The sequence below is a fragment of the Trichosurus vulpecula genome, chromosome 8, assembly GCF_011100635.1.
Source record: "Trichosurus vulpecula isolate mTriVul1 chromosome 8, mTriVul1.pri, whole genome shotgun sequence".
Classification (NCBI taxonomy): Eukaryota; Metazoa; Chordata; class Mammalia; order Diprotodontia; family Phalangeridae; genus Trichosurus; species Trichosurus vulpecula.
In genome coordinates, this window is record NC_050580.1 from 8206500 (window position 1) to 8217277 (window position 10778).

The 10778-nt window shown below is 46.8% G+C and overlaps 1 protein-coding gene across 1 annotated transcript; it reads right to left on the reverse strand.

The window, feature by feature from the left end:
* Positions 1 to 7206: 7206 nt before the first annotated feature.
* On the reverse strand, positions 7207 to 9279 carry FOXI2 (forkhead box I2). Its single transcript, XM_036734368.1, has 2 exons — positions 8688 to 9279; positions 7207 to 7751 (listed from the first exon to the last, which is right to left on the reverse strand). The coding sequence occupies exons 1-2, from the start codon at positions 9277 to 9279 to the stop codon at positions 7207 to 7209; spliced, it is 1137 nt and encodes a 378-aa protein (XP_036590263.1).
* Positions 9280 to 10778: the final 1499 nt, after the last annotated feature.

The window sequence follows — 10778 nt, forward strand, 5'->3', positions numbered from 1 at the left end:
AAACAAACAGAAATTAACAGACAGGCCTCTATCTGTCTGACCAGGGAATTACATAGTTACAAAAGACAGAGGCACCAGCATCTGGGTTTTCAAAGCTGGGGGGCTCCAACAGTTACCCAGAGTCTCATCTGGCCAAATCACCAACACTCTTCCAATGAGTGTGCCCCCAAAGGCAAAATACTAACCTCTGAGTTTATATACACTTCTTCAGGGTCAAAGGGTGTCACAACCATACAACTCAAACCCACATGACTTATGCCTTCTTGTGACTTAAATGCTTGCTCAGGGACAGAGGGCAGAACTAGGCCTTCCCTTGATGTAAGCAGGTCATCAAAGACTCCCGATTCAATCAAAGATTCCTTGGTGGTGAGAAACACTCCAAAACAAAGACAGCAAAATGTCCAAAAAGCAAAACTCACCAAAGGTACTTGATTACCTCAGCATTCCAAAGGCGAAAACAGTAAAAACAAAAAGTCCCACCCTAATTACCGTAACACCATCTTCACACCTGAAGCATTACTTTGTTCTTAATCTTATCATTTTTGAATCAATTAATTGGGACTTATTGGGAGCCTGCTCTGGGCTCATCATGGTGTGTATTTAGAGAGGGAGAGCTTCCTGGAATAAGCAAGAGATTGCCTCACAGTATTTGGCCCCAGCCAGACCACAACTAGAGTCCTGTGCTCAGGTCTAGGCATTCCATTTTAGGAAGGACATTGACAAGAGCATTTAAAGGAAACCAGTCAGACTGGTGGAAGGCCTAGAGTGAACAAAATGCTTTGCCTGTAGAAGTAAGATGCAGGAGGACACAATAGTCATCTTCAAGAGTTTGAAGGACTGTGGCATAGAAGAATAATTATACTGCCCAAGAAATAGGTGGCTCCACAATATCTAGCTTAGCTTGCAGAGTCAGGAAGACCTAAGTTCAAATCTAGCTTCAGACACTAGCTCTGTGATCCTGGGCAAATCATGTAACCTCAGTCTGCCTCAGTTTCCTCATCTGTAAGATGGGGATGATAATGCACCTATCCCCCAGGGTTGTTGTGAAGATCAAATGAGAGTGACTGTAAAGCATTTATTGCAATGCCTGGCACATTGTAAATACCAAATAAATGTTGGCTATTATCCTTATTATTAACCAGAGGCAGTGGATGGATACTGAGGCAAAGTCAGGCTTGCCATCAGAAGGAAACTTCCTAATGATTCTTTCTGTCCAACTGAGCTACTTTGGAAAATGGTGTGTTTCCTCCTCTCCAAAGATCTTCACACAACGGCTAGATGCCCAGCACTGGGCTGGGCTTTGCAAGGGATTCAGTTTGATCAGACCAAATGTTCTCTGAGGTTCCTTAAACACTGAGATTTCCTGCTTCTTAATCCATGAGCCCGTATTTTCCTGTGAGAAGGCTCAGTGAAATGGGCAGGTAGCCAGGAATTTCTTAAGGATATGCTGGACCTCTGAAAAATTGACACACAGAAGCAAGTGAAGTGGGTTGAAAAAAGCTCTCCCATGGGTGTCACTGAAGGAAAATGAGGTGGCAGGTCTAAGCCACTGTCTAGATTCTGAGCCCGTCCATCAGAGATTTGGGGCAGGTCAAGTGAGGTCATGGAAAGTACCTTGAGAAACTTGGAAATGTCATCAAAATGTCAGCAGTGAAGACTAACCAACCAATGCAGAGGTGTGTGGCAGCACATAGATAAATGTAGGGATATGAACATAAATAGATCTGCCCCTGCCCTCAAGGAGTTTATATCACAGAGACCATGATGTATTTTACTCTTTAACACTGGCTTTCCAACCAATGAATAGCCCCATAAAGGGTGAGTAGGGGCCAGAATTGACATGGGATTGTGGGAATGACTGTTTCTGATGGATATTTTCTCTGAATGCTCCAGTATGTCAATACTGAAAGTTATATGAAGAGAGTCAGAGATGCAGCAAAGGAAGAACACTGACTCTGAACTCAGTCTTGGTTCTGGGCATCTGTTTCCTTATTTATAAAATCAAGTGCTCTTAACTCCCTATAATCTATGAACTTGATTTTTTTGGATATTTTGATAACTGTATATCAGTACAATTGGTTTCTTTTGATATCTTGTGTATTGTACTTTATACATTAAAAAAAAAAGTTCTCAGAAAAAGTCCATAGGTTTCCCCAGATTGCTGCCAAAGCACTCTATGCCAGAAAACTGGGTAAGACCACTATGCACAGTGAAAGTTTCGATTAGCTGGCCTCAAAGGCCCCTTCCATTTCTAACTCTTTTTCTTTCTTTTTTGTTATTTGTAATAGCGGATAGCTCTCTGGGGAGAGGAGGGATGTGTCAGGCAATGAAGGCTGGATAAAAACAAAAAAATGTGCCAAGACCATAAATACTATATCTTCAAAAATTTAATTTGAACAGTCTCTAGAAAAATTGATTGAAGCTCATCTTATAATGTCAATAATTTTTTAAAAGATAAAAAGCTTTTTAATTAAAGAAAAACTGCATTGAATGTTGACAACCCTGCAAAGGCTGAGTCAAAGAGCTTGAACTAAACTTGGAGATCACATGATGTGGCTTTGTTTCTCAGCTCTTTCTGTGACCTTGGACACATCCTTTCTGCTCTCTGGACCTGTTTCCCCCATGTAAAATGAGGGGATTGAGCCCTGAGGTCTCTGTATGGAACCTTTTGGTTCTTGATCACCTGTGATCCTGTTGGTCACAGGCCCATCCTTTCTTGGGGCCCACAAGGAAAATAACATCTAAGGATGTTAAGCATCTCTTCCTTTTCCAGTGTTTGGCTATTTCTGGAATGAAGATGAGTCCCCCACTGGGGCCTCTCAAGCATTAAAACAAGACCTGGATGAATGCCTCTGGAGTCCAGGGAGGACAAGAGAAGAAAATGGAGTTTGAGCGATCTAATTGGGTTCCCAGCTTGGAGATCACAGGGGCTCCCTTGTCTCAGGAGAAGCTCCCTGGGCATGCCAATAGGGATTTATCTCAGGACTGCAACATGGTAGGTGTTGGCCAGCTCCTTATCATATCTTTTTAGTCTGGCCCATGGAGACTAGAGGAAGAGTGCACAGAAGGGGTGACCATTTCTGAGGTGTTCATGTTTGCTTGTTTAGATCGGGGACACAATTTTTTCCTCCAGGAATGCCCTTTCTTTGGGGCAATGAGGCTGGATTGCAGTTGTTGTCCTTGGGATGCTCAGGGGCAATGGCTGAAATGGGAGATTGGAGAGCGAGGCTACTGACATTCCTTGTAACCAAATACTCCCAGGACAGCCAGAAACGTTGAAAATATTGGACCATTCAGGTCTGCTTCTCCCTGGTTTTGTTTCTGCCCTTGTGGTACCAACTGATAGCGGTGTCAGGCATGTAGCACTTGCTTAGTAAATGCTTGCTGAGGGAATGAGCTAGTTCAGGGCACCATTCTCTGTTAGAATCCACTAACAGGGTCATGCTTTCCAGTAAATTTTACTGTTTGGATTCGCTGTCCTGGATGTATATTTTTCATGGGATCAGAGATTTAGACACTGATGAGGAAAGTGAGGCACATAACGGTATGAAGATCAAATGTGATAACATACATCAAGCTCTTTGCAAATCTCAACAAAGTCCATTGTGATTATTGCTAAACAATAACAGCTGGCCTTTACATAGCACATTGCTTTACGTGCTAACTCACTGGAGAATATTCGAACTATTCTTCAATAACTTGCCAAGGTGACTACAGCTGAGCTGGCATTCCAGCCCAGGTCCTCTGACCCTCAACTCTTAGTCTCATTCCACTGGTCCATGTTGCCTACACCATAAAAGCCTTTCAGACATTTTTGTTATTCAGTTGTTCTAGTCTCGTCCAACTTTTTTGCGACCCTTTTCAGGGTTTTCTTGGCAAAGATACTAGAGTGCTTTACCATTTCCTTCACCAGCTCATTTTACATATGAGGAAACTGAGGCAAAGTGTGTTAAGTGACTTGCCCAGTCACAGAGCAAGTATCTGAGGCTGGATTTGAACTCAGGGCTTCCTGACTCTAGGCCCAATCCTGGGCCACATAGCTGCCCCATTTCAGATATTAACTGAGGCAAAGGAAACTAATGAAAACCCTGCAGAAAGGAGTTTATTTTAATATTTTAAGACATCCTTTTAAAGCAGGTGGCCCAGTGTCTAGAGTGCTAGACTTGGGAGTCAGAAAAATATGAATTTGAATCCTGCCTCACATTAGCTGCATGAGCCCTGGCAAGGAGGTTTCCTCATTACTAAAAGAGGGAGGATAAGAGCAGCTCCCTCCCAGAGTCATGGTGAGAGGGAAGGAGAGCTTAAAAAGAGTTTTGAAAACTTTAAAACCATATAGAAATGCCAGCTATTATTAGTAGTAATAGATTTTTCCCCCTTGGCAACTTGCTTTATTCTCACTAAGCTCTGACACACCTAGGAACACAGGAAATGCACATTATTTTGCTTTGTAAAAGCTAAGAAAGGCATCGGAAGATGGGTCTAAGCTTGTTCATGTTTTCTTCCCTCCTGCTCCCCTTGCTTCACACCTAGCTGCAGGCTCTTAGAATTAATCTTTCTTTTTTCTGAAGTCTCTTAATTCAAAAGGTCACATCTGACGAGTCAGATTCATAGGCAGTGACATTGATCGGGTGGCCTTTTTTTAACCTTGCAACCAATTAAAAAGGAGGAGAAAAAGCTCATTCATCGACAAGTTAAGGGTTTCCAGGCTGTTCTGAGATCTTTTCCCCACAGTGGACCTGAGAGCTGATACTGGGATGACAGTTCTCTGGGTTGTGTACATAAAGACAAAAGGGAAAATGCCAAAGAAGGGAAGAGGGGGGAAAACACCACATTACAACAGGGAAAGGAGTTAAGCAAATGGCTGGGGATGGTACCCAACCTTCTCCTGAACTCCTGTCCTCCTCACTTCCCCAAATCTTCCAGAAATCTTAATTGGAGACCTCAGTGTGAGGCAGCTCAATGGGCATAACGGGGACAGGCCAAGGGTTGCAAATGACTTTGAAGAGCCATAGCCAATGGGGAGGTGGAGGCAGACTGTTTGCTGGACAGCTCCACTGGGAGGGCCAAACCTATCTAGGCTGGAAGGAGCTGCTGCTGCTCTTTCTAACTCCTTCTAACCCCCTGGGTGAGAAGATTGAGCTGGTGGCTTCTGTAGGGATTATAAGTCCCCCACTCCCCACCTCCTTCACTCACAGGCCTTTTTTCTACAAAAGAAAGGGAGTCTTAAAAAAAGAGAATTCGGTTCCTGACCCCAGGAGCAGCTGGCCTCCCTTCACACTTGAGTGCTCTTGCTGGGAATCTTAGCTTTCCAAGCCCCGCCCCTTGGACTTTTGCTGGGGATGGAGAGGACTCACTTTCCACCCTTCTCCAACATTCACAGACTCACATGTGTATACACTCTTGGCGCGCGCGCGCGCGCGCGCGCGCACACACACACACACACACACACACACACACACACACTCCCCTCTATTAATTACACAGGAAAATCACAAAGTTCTATTTCCACCAGGGAAGAGAAATTAGGTTAGTTGATGTGGGTCCAGATAGAGATATTTTGGGGGATCATCTTTCTTCTTTTGCTCACCCCCTTCCCTAGGAAGCTAGATAGAAATGTGTCCCACAATGTCACAAGGAATATTGAAGAGAAATTTGGGGAACTGGCCATTAGAAAGGCTTTGGCAGGAATCTGGATTCTCTAGTAGCTTCACCTGAGTCTCAAATTCATCCTCAGGGTTCCTATTCACAGGGAGAATGGTGAAAACCAGAACTTGTAATTTCTAACATAGCCATCTAGGAAAGGTTCCACATAGGAGCCAAAGCAGACAACAATGGCTTGTGTGTGTGTGTGTGTGTGTGTGTGTGTGTGTGTGGTGTCATCTGAAAGCACAAGAGGTAGGGAGGGCTTGTCTGTGGGCCAGACCTAGCATAGGGGCAATGAAAGATTGGAGGAAGGAGAAATTCATGAGCTTAAGGTCCTTCCATTTTAAATTGGGTTGGGGAGGGGAAGGGAGATAAAAAGATATGGAGAAAGACATACAAAGAGCCATATTCAGGGAGACACACAGAAACAAAGATCAATTAAGATTGACAATTGGACAGATAAAGGAAAATGGACCATGAGAGTGACACATAGACAGTAAGAGGGGAGGGAATAGATAAGGAGGACACTGAGGCAAAAAGAGGGAAGGGAGAGTTTCTCCACTTCAGGTATTTGCAGCCACTGAGAACTTAACCATTTCTGAACATGAACCCTTGGAGAGGGGCTGCCTCTGAGAAGCTCCTGGCTAGAGTTCTCAGGACAGTGCTGAGGAGATGCCTCCTTTAATACAAAACCTGGCCATTAAGCTGCTTCTCTTAGAGCTGAACCTTTGGAGAGCAGTAGACTCAAGGTCGCACCATGGATCATTGAGGCAGTGGCTGCACCAGTGATTCAAACCCAAGCCGCAGACACTGTAGTCCACTGTAAACTCCCAAGGAGCTCAGTAAAGAGGGTTGGAAGGTCAAAAAGAAAACACAGGAGCCCAAATGATGAAAATGCAAACCAGCTCTATTTCATTTTAAAGGGAAGAAATCACCACAGTTCCACCCCACCCCCTCCTACAGAACTGGTGTCTGGGAACCCCGAACTGTTTGCCAGATGCTAAAATCAAAGAAGGGACAGTGGCCTCAAAGACTATGTCTCTCCTCTCATTCTCTCATCCTGGAAAGGACAACACAGAAGCTCACAAACAGCAGGCAGAGCCCTGCCTCATTCATAGAGTCCAAAGAATGCCATTTTTGAGGCTGAATTGGGGTGGAAATTTTGGGATGCATGTGGGAAAATTTTGGAATAATCCAACATTCAGAGCTAGGTCACACAGTAGATATAGCACTGGGCCTAAAGTAAGGAAGACCTGAGTTCAAATCTGGCCTCAGATATTTAGTAGTTGTGACCCTGGGAAAGTCACTTCTCTAAGTTTCATCTGTAAAATGAGGATAATGTCAGGACCTAGCCCTAAAGATTGCTCTGAGAATCAAGTGAGATATTTGTAACATGCTTAGCACAGTGCCTGGCACCTAGTAAACACTGAACAAATGCTTGTTTCCCTCTTCCAGCCTTCTCTGCAGGCTACACTAGCCAGACAGGAAGGGTACAGGTTGAAGGGTACAATCCAAGGACAGAGAACAGTTTCTCTGAGGATTGAATACCTCTCTTTCCTCACTCTAAACCTCAGTCCCTTCTCTGCTATAGATCAAGTTGTTGACATGGAAGTTATGAAAGCTGGTGGCATGACCATTCATGTGTTGGATCTGAGCCTGGGGGCCAAGATCTACACCATGTGCTGTGTTGGAACAAGCTGGGTAGGAGCTGAGGCCAGGGCTCACCTGCCTTCCCAGAGCTAAGTCCCCCACTGGTCCACCTCCTGCTCCTGTGAAGTGCCTGGGGAAGACTCCACAGCCATTAGCCAGGGCCCCCATAGTGGAAGTGAAGCCAGAGAGACATGGGCTGGGCTCTATAGTTAGTAGGGGGGGTTTGGACTCAGTCCCAGAGCTGGGTGAGCTAAGCAGTTCTGGGGAGGTGGAGTCAATGAGGCCTAGGTTCTCCGATGGGTTTTTGAGGGTCCCAGAACTGTTGTCTTCAGACTTAGAGACAGCTCCCAGTGTCCCTGTCCCATTGGGGTCCCCTCGTCTTTTCCTCTTTCTCCGGAAGTTTCCATGATCAAACATTTTCTCACAGTTTGGGTCCAAGGTCCAGTAATTTCCTTTCCCTGCAGAAGAACAGTAGATTGTTTTTTAAAGATGAATTGATAACCAGTTTTTCTGTAAATTAGCCTAGGACCACTCAAGTAATGGTGTAGAGTTGGCGGAACCTTGGTCTTAGAATCAGAAAAACCTGGGTTCAAAACCTTCTGCTAACAATAGCTTTGTGACCCTGGGCAACTCACTTAATTTCTCTGAGCTTCATTTTCTCATTTTATAAATGAAGATAAGAATTTCTGTGTTATTAGAGGTATTAACCCTCCTTACAGGATTATTGGGTGACTCATATGAGAGAATTTCTGTAAAATGCTATGTAAATGCCAGTTATATTCTATGGGGAGGCTAGCAGTCTCTTTCGGAAAGATGACAGTTCTTTCACATACCCCACCATCTATTGTCACACGCAGGTGACATTTTGGACTAGTCTGGAACAAGCCTCTTGCCTACAACCCATCAGACAGGTATACATGTTTTGCCTTCTGCTTGAAGGTCTCTAGCAAGAAGGGGAGCTCCACACCTCCCAAGGCAGCCTATCCCACTCAGGGAGATCTATTTTCAGAAACCAAGCAAATCTTAACCCTCATTTCACAGATGAGATCACAGGTCCAGAAAAGGGAAGGGACTTGGGTATAGGATTCTGGGATTTGGGGATTAGAGTTAGGAGAAACCTTAGAGGAAATCTAGCCCAATGGCCTCATCTTACAGTTGAGGAAATCGGAAGTCTAGGATGGATGGTCAAGGGATTTGCCCATGGTGGCACAGATCAGAAATGCCTGAGCAGGGCTTCCCTTTTGGTCACCTCCAGAACTTTATTGAGAAAGACAAGCCCAACCAGAGATGGCCTTCTGACCGCGGGAGATGAAAGGGTGGGAAACCAGGTCAGGCCGGGGTGGGGGGGAGGGAGGCGTCCCCTAGTCTACAGGAAGGGTCAGGAGACGGCATACCTGGGTCATCTTCATCACGCGGCACCTTCTTGAAGCAGTCATTGAGGGAAAGGTTGTGACGGATAGAGTTCTGCCAGCCGGCCTTGCTCTTTTTGTAGAAGGGGAAGGTGCCCTCCACGTATTGATAGATCTGGCTCAAAGTAAGCTTCTTGTCAGGAGCGTTCTCGATGGCCATGGCGATGAGCGCCGAGTACGAGTAAGGCGGCCGCATTATCTTAAGGAGCTCCTGTTGGTTGGACAGCGACAACCAGGTGAGTTCGGCCGCGGCCGCACCGAAGCCGGACGAAGAGGGCAGGAACGGGCGCTGACCTGGGCAGCCGTAGCTGGGTAGGTACGAGGGCTGGCTGAGGGCCGGCCCATTGAGCCACAGGTAGGGGTTGGCTCCCGCACCGCCGTAGTCAGAGAGCCCGAAGCCGGTGGAGGCCACCGAGGGGGCTCTTGACGAGCGGTGAGGGTGCTGGGGTAGTCCTGGCTGGTAGAGGCTCAGGTGGTCTCCGTAGACGGCCAAATCCAACAGTTCCTGGGCACTGGGGGGATGTTGCTGGCCCGAGGGGCCCGGCGGGCTGGCTGACGGCTGCCCCGGAACTTTCATGACGGTCCCATGGAACTCTATCCTTCTTCTCCTTCTAAATCGCAACCTTGAGGAGTGGTGACCGCTCAGATGAGCCGAGAGCAGGCCAGGGGTGACCGACGGCAGCGGGGATGGCTGCAATCACTGACCCCTGGGCTGAGCAGCGAGAGCAGTGGCAGTAGGAGAAACCGTCGGGTAGACACGGTTCCTATCACTCCAGCCCAGCTCAGATGAGTCCAGATGAGTCCAGCCCAGCCCAGCCCAGCCCAGCCCAGCACTCCCAAGGTGCTCAAATTCCTTCCCTCCCCTTCCTCTTCTTCCTCCGCCCACCCGGCACATTAATCTCTGACCTCCTCCCACCCTTCCCAATTCTTGATTCATTTACCTTCCTCCTCAGTCTGCTACCCCCCTCCTCTCTCCACTCCCGCCCAGGGATCCTACTTCCCAGCCCAGGTATCCCCACTTTCCGGTAGAAGCACCTCGGCTCTCTCCCGCCTGGAGAGCTTCGATCCTTCACCTCTCATCAGGCAAATTCTCCTGCTCTCTGCCTCCTCCTGACCCCAAGCACTCCTCCTTTAGCTGCTGTCAAACTTTCGGTTCTATCTCCTTGCGTTTCTTACACCTGGGCTGTCAGATCAGAGAACAAGAAGGGAGCATTGCAAGGGACTTTAGAAAAGAGGCTGAGAAGGCTCTTTGCAGGGGCAGGAGGGAGCTCCCTGGCATTGGAGCCAGAAAGGCGCTCAGACATTTACATCTCTAGTCTGGCACTAACTGTGGGAGCCTGGGTGAATCATAAAAACTCAGAAGCTTTCAGGAGGAGAGATCTCCCAAAGGGATATGGGCTGGAAATGGGGGGCTCCCCCTCCAATGGAGTTGGAGACTGGATGGCCACATGTCATCCAGAGGGGATTCTTGGGCTAGTAAGAATGGCCCTCAGGTCTTTCCTGTTTCCAGAAGCCTCAGTAGCTCATTTGTGAAGAGATATAATGCTTGTTCCAATGAACTTACAGGCATTTGTGGAGAAAGCACTCTGCAAAGATTCTTTTGAAAGAGGAAACAGGAGCTTATCCTCTGCTCTGTAGAGATGAGGAACTGGGCCCAGAGAGGGCAAGTGGATTGCCCACTAGCAAGTAGCCCAATTGGGATTGGCATCCTGACTTCTCATGCATCTACAAGTCTCTGGTCATCTGTCACTGCCCTCTGCTCTCTTAACCCTAGCACCTTCCCACCAAAGCTTAGGGAAGCAGGTCCCCACAGCCTGGTGGGAGGCAGAAAATTTGTTCCAGACTGAAGTCTCATATGGTGAGCTTCATCCACATGGTACAATAAATTCCCAGAACACCACCAAGGGGAGTCAATCAGTCAATAAACATTTATGAAGCACCTACTATGTACCAGACACTAAGCTAAGCACTGGGGATACAAGAGAAAGACAAAATGTAGTTCTTACCCTCAAGGAACTCACAGTCTAATAGGGAAGACAATGTGCAAACAACTTAGAAACAAGCCATATATAGAAT

Bases quoted from the DNA above. Each gene is read 5' to 3' on its own strand.
- FOXI2 (XM_036734368.1), bottom strand. From the start codon at position 9,279: ATGAAAGTTCCGGGGCAGCCGTCAGCCAGCCCGCCGGGCCCCTCGGGC. The intron at 7,752-8,687 runs GTATGCCGTCTC...GTTCTTCTGCAG, and splicing joins GCGTGATGAAGATGACCCAG to GGAAAGGAAATTACTGGACC.